This window comes from Zosterops lateralis (genome assembly GCF_965231275.1).
Source record: "Zosterops lateralis genome assembly, chromosome: Z".
NCBI lineage: Eukaryota > Metazoa > Chordata > Aves > Passeriformes > Zosteropidae > Zosterops > Zosterops lateralis.
Genome location: NC_139800.1, coordinates 56,042,608 through 56,064,150, shown reverse-complemented (window position 1 = coordinate 56,064,150; position 21,543 = coordinate 56,042,608). Strand labels below are relative to the sequence as shown.

Sequence of the window (21,543 nt, the reverse complement as noted above, 5' to 3'; positions counted from 1 at the left end):
TAAAAGAAGCATTCACTATGTTTTTCAGGCATAAATGTTGATGTCAGCTTAAGGTGACTGTTAACATTTTTGACACTGGGCTGTTGTCTCCACTAGGCAGGATAGACTTCTGATTATTATAAAATTTTCAACAATGTGACAACCGTTTTTAAAATCAGATAAATTTTTTAGTCCTTCTTAAATAAGATTATTACCCCGAAACCTTTTAAGAAAAATAAACCAAAATGTAAAACTTAAAAAATGAACTGAATTTTGATTACATGTCTGATATTAACACAGGATGTGTTAATTTTTGTCTACTGGTAACTTGTTTAATCATAGAATAGTTTGTGTCGGAAAGAACCTTAAAGATCATCAGTTCCAATCACCTTGCCATAGGCTGGAACACCCGGTTGCTCAAAGCCTCATCCAACTGTTATGAATAAAAATGGGCGGAGAAAATATTAATCTCCATAAACGCCTTTATTAATCAGCTCTTATTAATATTTGCCCGAGGGGTTTTTGGCTGCCCGTGGTCGCCGTGGAGGAGGAGGGCTTTATCAGCTCTGCTGCAGGCAATTCAACAGAGCTGGAGGACTGGCCCTCGCTGGGAAGCAATCCCAGAGTCCTGACAGTTCTTTGTTTTCTCCTGTGGTCTCATCTCCGGTTTGGTCTTTTTAACTTACGGCTAGTAAGCAAAACCGGAGAAATTAGCTCTTCTGATTCCTCAGGGTCCACACGGCTGAGTATTAGTTCTTATCCGTTTTAATTTTACTCGGTTTTTATTTGATAAGGGTTTTTTTGATGTTAAACTTTATCCCGAGATCCTTTTGGAGTCTTTAATTTGCATGCGGGATCAGCCAGGGTGGGCGCTTGGAGCTCTTTGTGGCCGCGTGATGGTCCTGCCGCAGTAATGGCGTTTCAGTCTCACGCCGCTTCACAGCGGCGGCAACGTTGTGGGGGTTTGGGCCGGGGTGTGGGAGGTGGAACGTGGCACGTGGCAGGCGTGGGTTTCTTTCTTTTGAAACCGTGCAGCTGCGGTGGCCCGTACGGGGAGCATGGCAGCTGCGGGCAGACGGGGCGGCTGGGGCTCTTCTTTGCGCCGAACCGGGGGGGCGCGGCCGGGGTTTCTCCACGCCGAACCGGCGGCGGCTGACTGCAGGCGGCTCCGCGGGCTGGACGGCCGGAGCGGGCGGCTCCGCAGACCCTGGGTTTTCCCCCCGCAGGCTCCCGGCCGCGGACGGGGCTGGGGAGGGACGGGGCGGCCGGCTCCCTCCTCTCTCCCTGTCGGTGGCAGAGCCGGCAGCTCCGCCGCGGCTCCCCCGGCCCGTCTCGGACCTGGGATGGGGGGGCGGGCGCGGCGCCCGAGAGTTTTTCTACGGGAACGGGCTCCCTGTTTTTAAGGTGGTCTGGGAGGAAGGAAAGCCACGGAGGTGGCTTTTAAACATTTTAAATTTCATTTTTATCACAACTTCACCTTGGACAGCTTCAGGGGTGAGACATCCACAGCTTCTCTGGGCAATGTGTTTCAGTGTATTGCCACTCTCACACTGAAGAATTTCTCCTGAATATTTAATCTAAACTTACTGTCTTTCAGCATTAAACCAATAGTCCTTGTCGTGTAGTGACATGTCCTTGTGAAAAGTCCCTCCATAGCTTTTTTGCAGGCTCCCTTTGGGCACTAGAATGTGCTATAATGTTTTTCTGAGGACTTCTCCAGACTGAGCAGCACCAACTCTCAGACTGCCTTCATAGGAGGGGCAGTATCTGAGTGTCTTCACGGATTTGCTTCATGAGGTCCGTGTCTTTCTTACCTTGGGTACCCCAGAGCTGGATGCTGCACTACAGGTGGAGTCTCACCAGAGCAGAGGTATAGAATCCCCTCCCTCAGTCTACTGGCCACACTCTTCCGGACGCAGCCCAGGACACGTTTGGCGTTCGGGGTTGTGAGTGCATATTGTGGGGTCATGTCCCTCCTATCATCCACCAGCACGCACAAATCCTTCTCACAGTGCTGCTCTCCATTCTGTGTCTAGGCTGTATTTGTGCTTGGGATTGCCCTAACCCTGGTGCAAGTCCTTGTGCTTTTCATTGTTGAACTTCATGTTCACAGAGGCACACCTGAGCCTGTCCAGGTCCCCCTGTGGCATCCCTTCTCTGCAGCATGTTGACAGCACCATGCAGCCAGATGTCACTGGCAGACTTGCTGGGGGTGCTCTTGCTCCCACTGTCCATGACACTAGCAAAGGTGTTATGCAGCATTGGTCCCAGTACAGCCCCTAAAGAACCCCTAAAGAACTGCTTTCCACTTGGACATGGAGTTGTTGACCACAACTTACAGCGTGACCTCTCAGCCAATTCCTTATACACTTGTTTCATCTGTCAAATCAGTGTCTCTCTAGTTCAGAGACCAGGATATCCTGTGTTACAGTGTCAAATGCTTTGCACATAGCCAGGTAGATGATGTTGATAGCTCTTCCATCATGCACCAAACTCTGTAACTGTGCTGAAGGCTACCAAATTTTTTGGGTATGATTTCCCCTTATTGAAGCCATGTTGACCATTGTCAATCATCTCCTTATTTTCCTTCTCCCTCAGTATAACTGGAGAATCTACATTGTGATCTTGCCAGGCATTGAGGTGAGACTGACTGGCCTGTAATTATTTATGCCTTCCTTTTTTTCCCTTTGTAATAATAGGGGTTATCTTTCTCCTTTTGTAGTCTGCGGAATCTTTACTGGGCTGTAATGACTTCTCAGATGTAGTGGATGTAATGGGTAGTGTCTTTACCTGAGGTTCCCTAAAGACTTGTAGATGCATCTCAGCAGGTCCCATGGATTTGTGCACCTTCAGGTTCCTTAGAGGGCCTCCAACCTGGTCTGCAGCAGGTAGCTTTTCATTCTGCCAGTCCCTGCCTTTATCATTTCTGATATGAATCATGTGACTGGAATACATGCCAGAGAAGACAGAGGCTAAGAAGTAATTTTTTGCCTCAGCTTTCTTCATATCCCATGTCTCCTGTTTCCTTCTGAAGAGGTCCTGCATTTTTTATAGTTTTCCTTTTGTCACCGTCTTAAATATAGAAGCTCTTGTTGTCCTTGATGTCCCTGGCCACATTTAATCCTATCAGGGCTTTAACTTTCTTAAGCTGATCTCTGGCTGCTCAGACTATTTCTCTATGTACCTCTCAGACTACGCGTCCTTGCTTCCCCTCTCTGTATTTCTCGGGGAGGGTTTCCTCACCTGAGATTTAGGTTGTTTAAAGTCCTCTAAAAGCCTCGAGTGATGTCAGAAGAAAAAAGTGGTCTTCAAGGCCTCATTTTCAAGTTTCTTGTGTTGTTTATTATTTGATATCTCAATTTTCTCCGCTCCCAGCTGAGGTCCAGACAGCAGCTGAGACACAAGGTGACTGCCCACTGATTGGACGTCACCTTACATTTATACATGTCAGTAATTTACTATTTTGTACCAATACCTAGTGCTCACACTAAAAGGATCATTTCTACTTTGACGCAATCCACTCTAATTACTTTGTGTCATCACACCTCAGAAGATAGAGGATGAGGAGGAAGGAAAGGAACATGATACCACCCTAATTCCAGTATTTTGTCCTCCATTTACCTCTATTCTATGAACCCTAAAACTACTGAATTATTCATCTTCTACTATGCTAAACTACTGTTTTCACATCCTGGTGGTTTGTAATTCCTCTCTCAGTGTTGGAACCCTCTCCCATGGACTAAAATCAAAGCCAATGTCTTCCTGGGCTCTATGCCAAGGTATCCAAAGCCCCTGGGCTGGCTCCACACCCCCCTATCCAGGGCTCAAATTCCCTTCCTCGGGTCCCAGGTCATCCAAGGGGATGTCCTGGACTCCAACATATATCCTTCCTTTTTTTTCCTTTGGATTCATCCAGGAGCTCACTGTTCATCCATGCAGGCCTCCTGATGGTTTTTGCTTGACTTTGTTGGGAGGCATTGCTCCTTTCTTGGGGCCCTGCTTCCCTGCAGAGTTTATTTCGTGGTACCTCTGCCAAGCAGATCCCTGAAGAGGCCAAGTTGCATCTGCTGAAATTCAGGGTACTGAACTTGCTTTACTCCCTTCTCACTACCTTTACGATCTCAAACTCCAGCATTTCATCATCACTGCAGCCAAGGCTGCCCTTGAGCTTAACATTCCTCACCAGCCTCTCCTTACTGGTGAGAACAAGCTCCAGCATGGCACATCTGGTTTTTAGCTTCTCTGTCACTTGGAGAAGAAGTTATCATGAATTATAACTTACTGGATTGCTGATGCCTTGCTGTCTTTTCACTCCAGGAGAGATACCAGAGTGGTTGAAGACCCCCATGAGGACCAGGGCTTGTGAACATGAGGTGGATCCTGTATATCAGTAGAGAACTGTTACGAACGAGTGTTTGAGATCACTTAAAAAATCATCATCAAGAGTATCAGTAAAAACCTCATTTAATTTTAAATTTAATTTTAACAGCAGGACAAAGTTCTTTGCAAGATCCACTCTGCCACTTACTGGTCAGTTACACCAAGGACAAAGGAGAAAAACCCCAAACCCCAGCAAAATCCAGTCAATGAAAACAGAGATTAACTGAGAACTGTCTAGGGCTGCATGTGTGTTTAGATGCTTTTGACAAGTGGCAAAAGGAGAGTGAGGGCAAGTGTAAAAAAGAATATAGTCTAAAAGCTTAACAGCACTCAAAAGTATTTAACTTACACCTTAACTTATACCTTCAACTTAACAATTCAATATAGGAATATTATATGTATATAAATAACACTTACCAGCATCTAACCTAACTTATAAGTTAACATTACTTACAGGCCTAACTTACTTTGATATCCAAGATACTTGAACATCTAAGAGAGCAGCATTTCTCCCAGAATTTGCTGTAGCATATGTGTGTGTTCATGCACACAGAGTCAGAGGAATGTACCTGTGAAAAATTCTGCTCAAAGGCAGTGAAATACTCACTCTGGGTGCTTTTGCATCTCCACATTGTACGAAGAGTTGAGCCTCTAGGAGTTGAGGGTACTGGCCCATGTTTCATTTGTTCAGCAGTCTTCTCAATACAGCAAATTTGAGAGTTTGTGAGCTCTGAGAGGTCCTGGTCAGAGAGAGGTTGCTTGTCACAGCTGCTGCAGTCCAGAAGACCTCAAAGGTTCCCATTTTAGACCACTGTTTATATAGGGTTACAAGAGAATGGGCTTTAGTCATAATAATGTTTCATTCTGGCCACAGTGTGGATTGGCACACTTTCATAGGAAGTGTGAGAACAGGGATGTTATGCTATGCAAGGAAGAAAAAGTTTCCAAGGCTGTTCATAAGGGAAACGTGAACTTGTTAGACAGCAAGGGTTCCTGGGAGCAGAGTGTTTCTGATAAACTCAAGAAAAGTTGAGCTAAGATGCTGTTTGTCAAGCTGAGACCTAATGAGCTTTTTTCAGATTACAGTGTGGCCTGGAAGGGGTAGGGGAGGGATGCACCACTACGAGGACTCGGCTGTTCAGTCATCTTGACTGGGGGCATGTGTCTGCCTAACCCTGCTCTCCCATTACTACTTCCCCAATAGCTCTTGGTCAGCTTCTCATCAGCTCCGTGACAAAACTCCATGCTGGCTATTGCCATGGAGGGTGACATTGCCTCCTGGTGTCCCTTGCCTCTCCTTCCTAAAGAGCCTGAATCGTTCCATTCAAACATGTTTTTTTATGTTCTGTGATATTCGTCTAAAAATGTAGTATATTTTTAAATTCATGCAGGTGAGACATACAGAACGCTGAACATCCTCAAGCTCTGTGTTTACAGAGATAGTGGCATATAGAATACAGTTTGCTCTGAAAATAGTGGTATTTTTAGGGTGGTATTTTTAGTCTGTAGATAATTTCCCGAGCTGCTTGAATGGTTTGACACTTGACCCTTGTAAAAAACCAAATGTTTTCAGTAAAGAGGGAGACTGTCAGGTTCACATCCTCTTATAAGTAACTTTTGACTATGCCTCTATTGAAGTGTAACTTTATCTGTTAGTGTGTATGAGGAAGGATGTTGAATCCTTGAATCAAAAGTATGTTTTAGTTTAAATCCATGGTATTTAAAACTATAATAACAAATGCATAGCTACTAAAAAGACTTTAAATGTGTAATCAAAACTTGCTCAAAATCACCAAAGCCCATTCTTTTAGACGTGTGTATAGGAAATACATAGTTACTGAACATCCTGTAGCCAATAATTCTTTGTTTCAGAAGAGACATTTGATCAAGGATTTCTGGTAGTTTTGTTCCAGGCTGGGAATTTGTATATAGAATAGAACATATTTTTTTCTATGTGAAGAATAACATGGCTTTATTCAGAGAGCTGTTTGAAGGAACTATAAATACTCCTTAGTGCTTACTAGGATGTAGCTGGTGCCCTACCTTTCCATAAGATAATTTCTCTTAGGGATAAAACTACTCTGTGCATTGTCCAGTTCACTTCATTTTCAGGAAGGGAAATTGAGATTCCAGAGAGTGTAGACTGTGACTGGGAGGTAAATGAAGACAAAAATCTGCATCTGTAAAAGTCCTGCAATTTTCTGCCTCTGATGTATATGTATGTTGGTAATTATTTTGGGATTTCCCTAAATTCAGAAGAACAGTGTGTTAAAGTGTTGTCTGAGTTATTTGGCTACAGAATGCACAGTCACATGGAGTCACAACTTACTCTAATCTTGCCATCTGTAATGGTCTCTGGAGAGCTACCCATTTGCTTAATTGTATTGGTCTATTGGTTTTTTCATGATAGTGCTTAATTATTGCAGAGGCAGAGATTAGATATTTTAGGATGAATACTTGAAACTCTTCTGGAAATGAAGCAAGTCTTTCTTAATATGAATAAAAAGGCCAAATTAAGCAAATTTCTTTAAACAAGTACTTATCCTCAAACAACGCTAGTAGAAACCCATTCTTACCTGTCAGAGCTGTCATGGGTTCTTGATATAGAATCAGTTTTATTGGAGCCAGACTCCTTTGTAATCTAAACCATCCACAAATAATTCTACATTGGACCACTTTTAATTCTTATTGCAAGAACAGTAAAAATTTGGTCCTAAAATTTTTTTAGCCTAAATCCTGAAGTTTTTCCAGTAGCTCAGAAAAAACATCCCGTCTGCATTTCTAGTAGTTTTTTTGTGGTGATGGCTCTACAAGACATGGCAGCAACTTTTAGTTGTCAATGAGCCAGTGGTGCAGGATGAACTCTTTCCCAGACCTGAGTTCCCCTCTAGGAAGTTTCTAGGTGTTTTCCTTCTCATACTCATTGAATTATCACTGGACTTCAGGGCAGAATTCTATTTGTCTTAGATAAATCCTTTTCCCTGTGTAAGTTAACCTTATAAATCCACAGTTATATGAAACCGTGCCTCTAACAAAAGCAACAAATAAGTCTGTGCACGCTTAATTAAAGGTATACATAAAATAAGAGGTTTTTCTACTTTCAGTCTGTATTATTCTTAAGAAAACCGTATGGCATACAGCATGTGCTTATGATAAAATTGGCATTCATTATTATGAACCAGAACCATTAAGCTGAGGATTCATGGTTTTGTTCAGGAAAAAAGGCTCTCTTCCCTCATATTATGAAATGAAATCCAATAATTTTTAGTGAGGCTAGAGACTCTGAGTTTTAAATTTATTTTTGCTAAATTTTAGTAACTGACAGTTCAAGCTAGGTAGTCACTTCCCATCTCTGTCTAACCATGTTATTTTCTCGGTAACTAATACTGTGTCTTCTGATCCTAGTAGATGTTATCTTCCTACCACTAGAGCATTCCTAAACTTTCTTTAGGGAGCTAGATGCTTAGTAAAGACTGAGTGTCTGTTGTTTAGACTGTGTTATGGTTACTTAATTGTTTAGGCTAAAGAAAGGTAATTTCTGGGGATAACCTGCTGAATGAAGCTCTATTTTTTATTTAAAATAGCCTATTTCAATTGAGATATTTGTCTGTAGTTTATCAGCTAAATAAAAAATAATAGTTTCTTACGATTTAGCTAGCTTCGGATGACCTCTTTGAGAGAGACAAAACCATGTGCCCTAAGGCTTTGTTTTGTATTTGTTATGATTGTATTATCTTTTAGGCAACATGTCCATTCAATTTTATTAAAATGTGATACAATATGATCCATATACATCAGCAGCCCTTCCTCCAGCTGATGCTTGAAATCCTATTGTCTTCAGCTAGTCCACTGCTATATTTTTCCGTTTCTTTGGGTGTCCTTCTTTGAATAATAACAATATATAGTCTTTGGGTTTCCTGTTTCTCAGGCTCATCTTGAAGATTTCCATAGGAAAGGATGTTTGACTGCTGTTTCCTAATTACTCCAGAGTGGATCAGTAAAGAACTTGAATGGATTCTAAATAACAATCCCTGTCACCCAAATTAAAACAAACACAAAATCCTTTCCCATAGCATACTTTCGAGGGCATAATTTAGATGTTCTATCCTAGTTCCTAGAAAAATTTCTGTTGTGCTACAGAAATATAGTCAACAGTCCACATATCATTAAAAAAATCCCCAAAAACAACCAAACAAATCCCCAAATAACACCGCATAACACCTTAATTTGAAATAATAAGGATTAAAAGTTTCTTAGATAGACTCTCTGTAAAGGAGCAGTTCCCTCAATAAGATGCTGTTACTTTGGTTGGGTTTTTTTTTAAGGAGAAAGGGTTAATTTTGCATTGGCATGACTTCTAGAGAATAGTTGAAAGAGGAATTATTGTCCTTTAGCAATGACCAAACGGAGCTTTCCAGTATATTTTTGTGAGCCATACCCAAGTGTTGCCCATAGATGGACCATCTGTTGCGCACTTTTAACATCCCTCTGTGCTTTGCTACTGTCTTAGCACTGATCTGCCTCACATGAAATGTGCTGCATTGCACAGGATGTTTGTCAGGGACACTGCCCCTGAAGTAGTGATTTTCTGCATGGTCATCCTACCATATAAAGAGCACAGGATTTATGCTGGCATCTGCACCTAACATTGCTTTCACATACTGAAACCTGTCAGACAAGAACCCTGTGGCTTACTCCTGCTTTCTTCTTAACCTAAGAGATTATATCAGGATAGCATCTGGTCAGCAAATGGGATGTTGTAGGTTTGGCAGAGAAATTCAAATAAGACCTTATTGTCTGGAGGGCCTCACTGAAACAAGTGGCAGCACTGGACAGCAAGAGTGGAGAAGTGAACATAAGAAGAGCATTGGCAAGGAAATTAGAAGCATGGAAATCAGTGAAGCAAAAATGACTTAAAGAGCTTTATATGGCTGGCAGAGGTGTGATGAAGTGAAGGGCTAGAAGTAGCCTACATGTTACTGCCATCCTTTTTTTGGTATTTTCTTGCTTGTTTGATAATATATATTAGGACTAGAAAACAGATTGTTCTATTTTTATTAAAATTGTTCTTCAGGTACAGAATATTTATGGCAATATTATGTGTTGATCAGATTAGAGCCAGCTTTGATTTGTTAACTTGGCTGTGTTCAAAAAATCAGACATTTTTTTCATTTACCTTCCTGCTCCATTCCTCTTTGTATCAAAGCATAATGATTTTGTTTTGTGAAATACTGAGTAGAAACAGTGCAAATGTTTTGTTTTTCTTCCTTCTGTTAGGGAGAAAGTCAAATTTAAAATTAAATACTGGCTCTTACTACAGTACGCAATACAATGTATAATATTTCTTTCAATGGCAATACAGTATGAAGTCAGGTGGAAATGAAAAGATTTGTTTTCCTCTAGTAATTTAAAGACTCACTATTCTCTATTGCCTTCAGTTTTCCCAAAGATGACAGATTTAATTTAAAAACTATGTGAAATGTTACTTTCCTCTTTCTTTAACCTTCTGTGAACTTTTTGAAGGACTGCCACTGCTTTACTGCAGATGAAAAATTGTACCTTTGGTGAGCATTGTGTTCTGTGAAAGCTCATGTCAGCTAGACTTGATAGCAGTATGTACGTGGTGATTTCTGTTCAAATAATAGTGCTTCTGAGCATTCTTCAATCTACCTTTGGCTTACTCAGAAATTCCGTAATGGGTCCCTGAGGAAAACATAGTCTTCTCTATGATTTTGTAGAGAAAAAATTAATTCTATTGAAGCTTTCTTAAATTGTTTCAAGTTCACAAATAATAGATAAAAATACGTTGGAATTAAAATGCAGTTTTAAGGGTCAAATGTGTTTTAGAACGATTTCGTACAGCAAGATAATTTGCTTAAAGTGCTATTGAGAATGAATATACTTGCAGTTTGCATCTGCTTTTTTTCTAGGTTTAGCTGTGTTCTTAAGGCAGTCCATAGAAAACAAGAATGCTCCCACGTGCTCAGTTTGGTTTCAAGTACTTTATACCTAACAATTATTTTTATATAATCTGGAAGCTAGTCTTTTAAATATAATGTAAAATTACACCAATGGAAGTTTCTAATAATATTTGCATTTTGTTTCAGAGCAAAGTAGAAGAGATGATTTGGAAGCTTTGGGTCATATGTTTATGTATTTTCTCAGAGGAAGTCTTCCATGGCAAGGTTTAAAGGTAGTGGATTTTGATATCTTCTCTGTCCTATTTTCAGATCATCGGCTTTTATTGACATGTTTGGGGTTTTTTAATGTGTATCTGCAAGCTGTGTAACTTCAGAAGTTTGTTTGTTCTTCTGTCATAGGCAGATACATTAAAAGAACGTTACCAGAAAATTGGAGACACTAAACGGGCAACTCCTATAGAAGTATTGTGTGAAAACTTCCCAGGTAATGCCTGCTGTTAATAAAAATGTTGTGTATTAATTTATAAAATGAAACTGACATAGGCAATTGCTTAATATCTGGGTTTATAATTATAGTACATGTAATAGATCACAGAATCTCAGAAAGGGTCAGGTTGAAAGGGCCCACGGTGGGTTATGTGATCCAATCTCCCTGCTCAAGCAGGGCCTTTGTAGACCATGTAGTCTTGTCTTGGTAAAATTGATTGGAAAGAAAGAAGAATGTAGAGGCATTTCTCTACACAAATTTTTGCACACTGTGTGTTAGAATTGGAACATTGAATGGAAGATTTCAGTGGGTAACATGAAGGAAAAATTAGTGGGGTCTCACTTGCTAGGGTATGTTTGGAATATGGTGGTACATCTCAGAATATGGTAGCATCTCGGAGAACATTATTAAGTAACTATTCTTACTGGTAATTCACAGATTCATGGTGAACAACTGTTCAGGTTTTATGGTGAGAGGTACAAGTTGCTTTAAAATGAAATAAGGTGGTGGGGACTTTTTTGAGTTCCATTAAAACAGATAATGGCAAATACATATATATTTCTTATTTATCTAGAGGAAATGGCTACTTACCTACGTTATGTAAGAAGGTTAGATTTTTTTGAAAAGCCAGACTATGACTATTTAAGAAAGCTCTTCACAGACTTACTTGATCGGAAAGGCTATATGTTTGATTATGAATATGACTGGATTGGCAAACAGTTGGTGAGTACAGTTCAGCTGTTAGTAATATAATGGGTTTTTCTATAATCAGTTTTGAGTTTCATAAGATATGTGCATCTCAAGGCTGCTAATAGAGTTGTGAACAGCTGCTATTACAAGCCCATCTGCAGATGCATGTTCTGACATTGTCTTCTGGCTTGAGTGCTTCATATTCAGTCTCTTTCCAAATGTGATCTCAATATCAAAGTACATCTCTGCTCAATCCAAAACGAGGTGGTAGAAATTCAGACTGTTTTTTGAGTTGAAGGGACTTAAAATTTGGCACGTAACAGTCATTACTGCATGTATTTTTTTTGTTCCCAGTATTTTTGAAATGCATAGCTATAACCTCTCTGCATATGAGGTGTATACTCAGATATTTGTCAGTTCATTATGAAGAAATATTGAATAGTTCATTGCATATTTCATCGCAGGGCATCTAAGTTTTCAGGAAACATGCCGTTTATATAATTTAAGAAATGGTAGAGGATGGGGTTTTCTTCATCTTCTCAAATTTTTCACTTCTTTTTATTATGTAGGAAAAGGAGGGCTAATATTTATATGTTTGACTAGTTTCAGATTATGCACTTCACTCTGCAGTTCTGTGTGATTCTGAAAGAATTGTAGCATTTATTTTATTGCAAAATATTTTTTCAGTGTTTAGCATTGAAAAATATTTTAAGCCTTTCATTAGGTTTCATCAGAATGTCGTAACTGCTAACTGCAGAAAGTATCAACTTAAAGTCTTTCAGAAAATTTATGTATTATAATACTTAGAATTGCTAATTCAGTGCATTCTGTAAGTCATGATTTGCTTTTTTCTTCTTGGTATTAGTAAATATCTAGTGAAGCTTTTGCTTTAATCTGATAATTTTGTGGTTTTGAAACTGTTAGATTTATAAATTATTTTCTATTACAAACCAGTAACTTTTGGTGAGACTTAGAAATTTATTTTTTTTATCAGTTGCTACATATTATTTATATTTGTAGCCTACTCCAGTGGGTTCTGTACATTCAGACCCTACAATGTCTTCAAACAGAGAAGCATATCAGCACAGAGACAGAACGCAACAATCCAAAAATCAGGTAAACTGCACATGTAAGATTATCAGCATTGCTATATCATTTGTCTAATGATTTGTGCTGTTTTTATTAGAACTTGAAAATAAAATTGACTCTAGGTTTTCTTTGTTTTCGCTTTGATTTAAGTAGATATAAATTAATGTAGAGACACATAAATATCTCCTAAAAGCTTGCTTGTTTGAAGCTATGATATAGTGTAGTTAACAAGTAGTAAATTTTCTCCCTACTCACACTTCTTTATTTGCTGTCTCTCCTCCATACACTGTATCCTGTCTTTCAATTCTAACATGCATGTATAATATTTTCACTCTTTTTTTAAAACCAGGCTAATGACTTAGATGGTAACAATGTTAGGAATTCAGAGCCATGTCAGTTTACGTAAGAAAAATTGGAGGGTTGTGTTAGTGTGCTTTTTCTTACTAGGAATTTTGAAGTTTAGCTACTTCAACTCTGTATGAAAATTTACATGAAGGCATGTGTAAGTATGTTGATAATGTGGAAGTGCAATCTATATAGGGATTGAGTGTGTAGTGCTTCTGTGGTTTTCAAAAATAATATATGACAATTAATGCACTGATTATTTATTTTTAATTTTTTTTCTTCTTTTACATAAATTATTCTTTCAAAAATGATAGTCAACAGACCATAGGGCAGCTTGGGACTCACAGCAAACAAATCCTCATCATTTGAGGGCTCACTTGGCATCTGACAGACATGGTGGCTCTGTACAGGTATTTTCTGCTTCTTTGCATGACCTAAATCAGTCATTTTGCATTATGTAATACTACTTTTTGTAATGTGTCATATGATTCATGTTTTCATATTAAGTTTACTTATCAGTAGTGTTCAGAATGATGCATTTATTTATATTTTCACAGTTCAGTTATCAAACTGAAAACAGATGCTGATACTATGGAACTTTTTGTTGATGGAATTTTTCTTGCGTGTGTCTTAGTCAAGTCTTAAAAGAGTTGAACTGTCTTTTTTACAGATTATGGACTTACCTCTGTGCAAGCAACTGAAGTTTAGACTTTAAATGTACTAATTGTATTAGCAACTAAAAGGCACTATTCACTGAATTCAGTGTTGTTCAAGATATGTTTTTTGTTCCTTAAGTAAACATCAAGTTAAAATGCTATTTAGTGATGTTTGCTTAAGCTTCACTCTTTTATTCAAGCATTAATTGACTAGAAAAATGTTCCCAGGGCAGCACCTCACACATCTCAGTGAAAAATGTGTAGAAACCAACCTTTTTTCCTATATTATTAGTTTATTTCATCTTCAAATAGCTATTTTCCTGTTTGTTTTCAATTTCTAAAATTAATTTTGAAATTTTTGATGTCTCGCTCTTTGAATATATTTAGGCGTGAAATAGTTGGACTAATGTGTAAGGAATTAATACTGAAAGATTCAAGATGCCAGCTGTGAAGTCTACATGAGATTTTGAGCTTTGAGTCCAAAATCAAAATGATTTAGCTTTGTGAAGTCTTATCTGGGTGGGGGTTGTGCATGGAAATTGTCTGCTGCATTTTTGGTTATGACAATCTAAGTTACATATGTTTCTTCTGAATTTTTTGGTTTTGAAAAACATTGTTATGGCCCAAAGAAAGAATGAAAAGTTGAGGGTACAGGAAACAAGGCTGCAGTCCTGTCAGTGTGATAAGATTCTCTAAATTTCATTGCTTCAGAAGCAAGTGTCAAGTGTAATGTAACAAAATCTAGGTGCTGATAATTATTAGCATATAAAAAAAATTTAAAAGTTGCTTTGTTTTTCCCATTAGCAAATGTTTAAAATAACTTTCGTTTCCCATATTTTAGGTTAGAAAAATACATATTGAATTTAAATTACAGTTAGTAGAACTTTCAAAATGTCACCATATGACTCTGTTGGCAATTGCGGCACTTAAGAAATCTTCTATTCTTTGTCAGGTGAAATGTAACAATTACAAGAAATTTTCTTCCATTGTGAAATATGCTAAATACTGCTTGGGGATGGAGGGAGAACATTTTCAAGGAAATAACACAAGTAACACTAGTGTTCTGTACTCCTAATATAGTCTCCCTGTCCTTTTTCCTCACAGGCTACAGGCAGTCTGAGTTCAGATCATTTAGGTCCATTGAGGCAAAGCAATTGCCACGTGAATAAAAGCACTGTGCAAAACTGCAGCCATGGTCTGTGTCTTTGAAGATCAAGTGTTGTGCAGCAGAGTGTTTTCATGCTGGATTGCTTTTTGTTGTGGAGTGGTCATGCTTCCTTATTAAGGGTACTTATAAAATCACATAGTATCTACAGTTATGCTGTGACATAGCCCCTGGCTGTTGTCAAATGCCCCTTTGTTGCAGGGATGCTAACTGAACCATGCTATTTGTTAAGTTGGTTCATTAGCTGGCTTCCTTAGTAGCATTCCTAATTGCTTTCAAGGAAGCAGATACTAAAAGTCCCACAGAAAATTGTTCAAAGGAAAAGCTGAGTCTGAGGTGTGAAATTAAAGTGTTTATTTTTTGCTGTGATGTTAGTGAGCCATTGCTCATCTTTGAGATCAGTTTTATCAATTTTTCTGAAAGATATGAAAATCTGTCCAATTATTTTAAAGTGGAAGTGGAATGTTTTTAGGTTAGTGCTATTAGTCATCTGTAATACTACTGCTAATGTCATCACTGAGGTTCTTTTTCTGGCGATTATTAAAATGTTCTAGTGATTCTTTTCTGTGGCATATTAACATCCAGTGGACTGCGTGTTGGTGTATAGGTTTGTAACCGTACACTTGCATGCTTTTAGTGATAAGTTCAAATGGGAACCTTTGAAGTTCAAACACATATTGTTCAATTTTTTGTATTAATTTATCTCAGACTGTAAGCCTGCATTCAAAAGTTCCCAATGTGCTTAGACATGTCTAATTTTACTTTGTAGTAACAGTTAAAGTTCAACTAGTATTAGGAAATTGAGTTCTAACGTGAAGGCATCCCTTCTTCCACTTATCTCGGTCAATTTTTCTAGTTCATGAAGACTCATTAATGAGCAACTCATATCTGCCAGCAATTCATTCAACAGCTTTTGTGCCTTCTTTTTCCTAAGTTTGGCTCACTTCTCAAAATGTCAGTTGTACAACACTGTACAACACATCTTTCTCTGCATGAGCTGCAGTCTGCTTGTGCAGTCATAAATACTGTATTAATCTGTTAGATTATTCTTTTTTTATCACTTACTAACTGATCTCCTCTTACCTTTTCTCTTTCTTTTTTCTCATTGGGAAATTCTTTAAAAGGAGGTTAGGTTAAAAGATTGCGTTAAGGAGTTCCTAGTAAAGTAGTTAGGATCTGCTTGAAAGATTTTTATATTTGATATAGGTAGTTTTGAGTAGCAAGATTCCTCTCCTTCAAGGAATCAAGATATTAAAGTGTTAGATGAAACAAATCAATTTTGCTTAGCTTTTGTGAACTAAAAAGGTATTATGATTACTTTTATTCTTTTGTCTTAACTGAGAACTTTCTGAAGGTAAAATAAAGAATTGTGTAGTATCACTAATGAATTGCTTAGAGATGTAGATTGGCTTTAATTTTGGGTGGACAATTCAGTTACTGATATTCTTAGTGGAATGAAGGGGTTCTTTTCTATGTCTGTTTCAAATTTTTGCAATTCCTTGTTTTGATTATAGTAATGAAAATCAGCAAGACTTTCCAACTGATTTTCAAACATAGCAAGTAAAAGAACGGTTTGTGTAGTCCAAAAGAAAGTATGGAGGCTGTAGATTTACTGTTACTATTAATGATTGGTATTCAGGCTTAACTGTGTCTTGTTATAAATGGCCTTTATCAAGCTTCCAGAGGACCATGTATCTAAGAAATCAATCTATTCCACAATTAATGTGTCATTAATAGCTAGTGGGTGGAATTTTTGTTTCTTTACCTCATGGCATAGAGAGATTAATTGTGCCTCCCATTTTTTATTTGGCCATTGATTTCATCAAGGGAAATCCATTCCAACTTGAGTCACTAATAGAGAAATTAAATGTTTCTCTCAAACTTAGTTTCATGTAGCTTCTCTCTCCTAAAGTTTTAGCTTTTTTTTGTGGCTCTACTGTGATGAATTTTCATTGTTGTATGTTCTGGCTACAAAATTTGGTGTACCACTCCTTCAGTGCATACAGTGTCATCTTGATGACTTACTCTTGCTCAATTCTGTTATGTTCCCTTATCTACTTGCCTGTGTTGTGCAGATTTTTGAGCTGATTGGCATGTGGTTGGGGAGAAAAATGTAACGATTTGCCTTATTAAAGGCTCTTTTAGGTCAGATTGTAAAGTACTTTACTGATGTAATGTGAAATAAAATTCATACAGCTGTAGCCTTACTGACAGTGGAATTGACACTCCTGCCTATCTCTTGTACTCCTTTGTAGGAGTCTTTGTTAGTTTAATTTTCTTCATCTTAGTGATGAGCTCCTAGAGCTGCTTTTGGCAGTAGTAGATTTGAGTGGAACTCAGGCCGTTTGTGGTTTTGGAGAAGCATGGCTGATGCTGTTTTTTGGATTTATACTATTTATGCTTTCACTTGAGCTTTCAGTGGTCATAACTTGTCAGAAAGAGTTACGTTCCTCCCATCTAAACTAAGTCATGCAACACGCAGTTATACTTCATAATATTTGTTGGTGTATTTGGTGAATGTGTATACCTGTGTATATGTGTGGGAAGGACTATGGTCTCTTTCTCCTTGATATCTTTCAAAGAGGCAAAGATTATCTATTACTGACCAGAGCAAGGCAGGCAGTCTTTTGCTATGTGGTGTGAAATTTTCAACAGCGTTTCAAATTCTCTTGAAGTAAATAGTCAAAGTAATAAACAAACTTAGGAAAAAAGCTGTTTTGAAAAGCGATTTATCCAGCTAATGAAAACCACTGTCAAGAAAAACTGGGCTTGAAGTCAGTTTGAAGAATAAGCTGCAATAAACATTGTTCTTTGTTAACAGATAGTAGTGCATTGACCCCAGCAGAGGGTGATTTTGGTTCCTTAAAAGATGAAGTCAGCTTAGATTAGTACAGCACATACATAATACTTCCTACTAATGTAGGAAGGACTACTTTCATACTTTCTGATTCAAATGAAGATGTGTACATAGTTAAGTTTGTTCTGTTTTTGAATGTGCTGTCCAAGAAGATAGATGTGAATAATTGAACAGGTGCTCCTGGGAAAGAAGTGTGAAGGAGAGTGTCATATGAAACCCCCATAAGATGCAACAGTTGGGCAGTAGGTTTGATATCTGTGTAGAAGTCATATATTTTTTCATTTATTTTTTAGGAAAAGAGAAGAAAACAGGAGTTCTTACAAATACCTCTGCAAACTGTGACCTGTTCTTTACAACAGTCAGGAATGCTAAATTGTACTGTGCTTGCTTCCCATCCAGAAAGGGGCATATACCTGTCTTGGTATTTCTTGATGTACCCTACTTCTGTTTGAGTAAACTGAAGACAAAAGCTTCTGTTTCTCATCAACCACTCTTACTCAATCTTGAGCATGGATCTGAGGTTCTTTTTAGAAAAGTTCTTTTTAAGTCTAGATTATGGAGCAGAAGTCCTGCATTATTAGGGCTGCAAGCAAGGTTGCCAGTATTAATTGGGTGGCATTGCTCTGTATGCATTGGTACAGGCTGTAGTTTTGGTTAGTTATATAGTTAGGCACAGGGAGCTAGCTCCACATGAGCATGACCCCACCAGTGATCCCTTCCAGCTCTAACCATTCTGTGCCTCTGCTTCCTTTGGAAGCAAATTCATTTGATGGTCAAGTTGAGCAGAGATTTTTGTATCCTTATGTTTTTATGACTGCTCCTGTCGTAGTTAGCAAATGCTTCTTAGTATTAGTTAGCAAACTTAGTTAGCAAACACTTTTCCATTCTGGGTATTTAACAAGAAACTGTGATATGACCTTCACAACAAGATACCTGACGAGGTGGTTGGGATAATACTATATCCCCTTTCTTTGTAAATATGTACAGTGATGGCAATTCAGAATATTCTGTGACTGTGTAAAACCCCATAACGGAAACCCAGGATATTTGGTTCAGGATGTCTGTCCCCCCATCTTAATGTTTGTTAAGTACGATTCCTACCTGTTTCTGTCACTGAATGTGAAGTGCTTCTGTCATGCCCAGTGATGTGAAACTAAGCTTAAGACGCCTAGTTGAAATTCCATTGAAATTACTTATCATTGCAGGAGTAAAGTCCAGTCTCCCATGATTCCTTCAGTTATATTGACTAAGTAGTTAGATTCCTGCAATCTCACATATCTTTTATTTTGTTATGAGTCTGCAGGGTTTTTTTGGCAGTGGTTCCTATTTTAGTGAATTTTTTAAAAGGTCAGAACTCAGCCTGATGTCAGCAAAAGGTTTGGAAAATGCCCTGAGTGCAGCAAACTTCTGAAGCGCTGTACTTAGTTACAATAGGAACCACAAAACAAACTTCAATAGGCTAGGCTCTTAGCTCTGGTTATAAATAGATGAGACATAACTGCTATAATAGGAGGAGAGCTTGGAAGAGTGAGGGAAATAATATTATGGTGATGATTTTCCTTCTCTTTCCATTCATCTACTTAAATCTCTGGCAATAGCTGGTAATAATGTTGAATTATGGACTACTCTTAGTCTGTATGGCTGATTAAATCATTAATCATTAAATCATCACATTGTTTACAGATGTTTTCTGCAAACTTTTATATTATTTGGCCAGAATTATATTTTTATGCTTGCTGCCTTGCCAAGCAGTTGCTGCTACTTAGGAGCTAGTAGACCTCTCCATGGTGTCAGTCAAATAGCACTGTCAGTAGCTCTTATCAGGTAGACACTTATCTACAACCAGTTAACCATATCCCTTTTTGTATTCTGTGGGGTGAATAATAGAGAAGCCTCTGGAATGGCTACATTTCTCGTGCAGGAAAGCTGGTAGGAACTGAGAGAGAGAATATTGGGTTTCATTTGGTTTGAAGTCCGGAAAGATGTTCCCAGAGAATCACAGCTTTTACAGTGACTTGAACAATTTACATAGAAATCTGATGGTAAACTAATAGGAATGAAGATTGACCTATTTTTTATTAATTTTTTTGGCAGTAGATGTTTTTGTGTCCTAAAAATCAGACACCATCTATACTCTTAGATCTAGAAGACAGCCTTAGTTTTCCCCTTTTCTGGTGAGTATTCTTTGAGATACAACTGAATCAGGCCTTCATATCCACTCTGAGTATAAAGAGCTAAACTGAGGAACATAAGTACACTGAAGGAGCAGAGATAGGATTAGACTGACTGAATTGGTATTGGAAAAGTGCTTAGTGCCTTCCCTTAAGGCTCTGAAGAGATGTGGGGGAGATTAGCAAGGCATCCACAGAGTTGCTTTGCTTCACTCACTCTGAGTCCACCCTGTAGAGGTTGTTTCCACTAATAGATATGAAAGGAAAATTACAAGAGCATAGGGATGCCAGAATAAAACCTGAAGAAGATACTATTACTGCAATAAAAATAACTATGGAAATAACAAAAATTACTGGTTTTTAAAATTGTATTGTAACCTTAGGAATTAACAAATATATGTCTTGCACTAGTATAATTTTAGGTCTTTCTTGTGATTTCAGGTAGTAAGCTCAACAAATGGAGAACTGAACACAGATGACCCAACTGCAGGCCGTTCAAATGCACCCATCACAGCTCCTGCAGAAGTAGAAGTAATGGATGAAACAAAGTATGTCCTTCTTTTTATATTCTCTGGATGTTTTGTGCTCGGCTGCTTCAATATTTTTGTCATACAGTTTTTCAGAAAATACTGTCTGAAATGAATAGCCATTGGTAAGGAGCAAAACTACAGTGCTATACTTAATTTTATCTTTAAGTTTTTAAATAGCAAAGTTCCTATAGCTTGTGCTTTTTTATGCTAAGCCTTCAATGATATGTCTTGCTATGCTGGTTAGAGAAGTGCATGCATTTTTGATATTTCAACTTATTTTGAAATATTTATTTTAAGATAATGTTCTGACTACCAAAAGCCATGAATGGAAGATGTAAAATTCTTCCTCTATATTGTATTCTGATTCTCTTTTTTCCCTTATTCTTTTTCTGTATAGCTGCCAGAAAGTGTTGAACATGTGGTGAGTTATACAGCACAGGCAGGCAGAAATAGCCCCAGGAGCTTTGTTATTGGGTTTAAAATTAATTTAATGAAACTTAAAAATAAAATGTCTGTTTATAAATGACAAAATATATTTTAATTCTGTGAAACAATTAACTATTTTTACAAAAAGCCACCTTCAAGAGCTGTTCTGCCTGCTTCAATCCTGCTTGCTTTTAAGTTGTGCAGTTTGTTATGTACTTTACTTAACCTTTTTAATGGGTACTAGAATATTTTTTCTTAGTTTCTATTCTGTTTGAAAGGGGAAACCATTTTTTTGAAATATTGTAGCATTCAGCTAGTGTATTAACATCTGGAAAATAACTCAATGAATAAGTAATAATTGCTAGCAAAAATATTTGCAGTTTTTCCAGTTATCTCTATAAACAAAGTATTTATCAGAGTATTAGTGACAACTTTCTAACTAATCACTAAAACATAACTTCAGGATTCCTTAATGTTGAAGTGTAATGAAAGGGAAAAGTATTAAGATCCGTTACCATGGGATGGACAACTATTGTTTATGTATTTGACTAGTAAGTTTAGACTTGCAAAGTGGTACAGAAAAATATTCCTGATAGCTAAAGGTGATATGAATTCCAACATGTTTTATTTTATAATTATTCTTGAAACAGGATTTTACAAGGTTGTGGATCTAGTTTACTGTAAATAGTCACACAGGTATGAGGGATACATTATTAGTAAAGCAATTCAGTAGCATTAATTTTTTAGGACGCATTTTCCTAACTTTGGGAAATTTCTCAAAATGTAATTTTTTTGAAGTAATCGTTTCACGGGTAATGGTTTTGGTAGGTAAGCTTTATTTGTATGT

At 37.8% G+C, this 21,543-nt stretch overlaps 1 protein-coding gene across 5 annotated transcripts in view; it reads left to right on the top strand.

Moving 5' to 3' along the window:
* Positions 1–21,543, top strand: part of CSNK1G3 (casein kinase 1 gamma 3) — a 76,188-nt gene that overhangs the window by 47,226 nt on the left and 7,419 nt on the right. For 3 of the 5 annotated variants that reach the window (XM_083883394.1, XM_083883393.1, XM_083883397.1), the window contains 7 exons: positions 10,467–10,552; positions 10,680–10,764; positions 11,342–11,490; positions 12,478–12,573; positions 13,206–13,301; positions 20,182–20,288; positions 20,668–20,691. In XM_083883394.1, the coding sequence (XP_083739520.1) occupies positions 10,467–10,552; positions 10,680–10,764; positions 11,342–11,490; positions 12,478–12,573; positions 13,206–13,301; positions 20,182–20,288; positions 20,668–20,691 (643 nt within the window). The remainder of the gene's footprint in view (positions 1–10,466; positions 10,553–10,679; positions 10,765–11,341; positions 11,491–12,477; positions 12,574–13,205; positions 13,302–20,181; positions 20,289–20,667; positions 20,692–21,543) is intronic. The other 2 variants (XM_083883396.1, XM_083883395.1) reach the window with 1 other exon arrangement.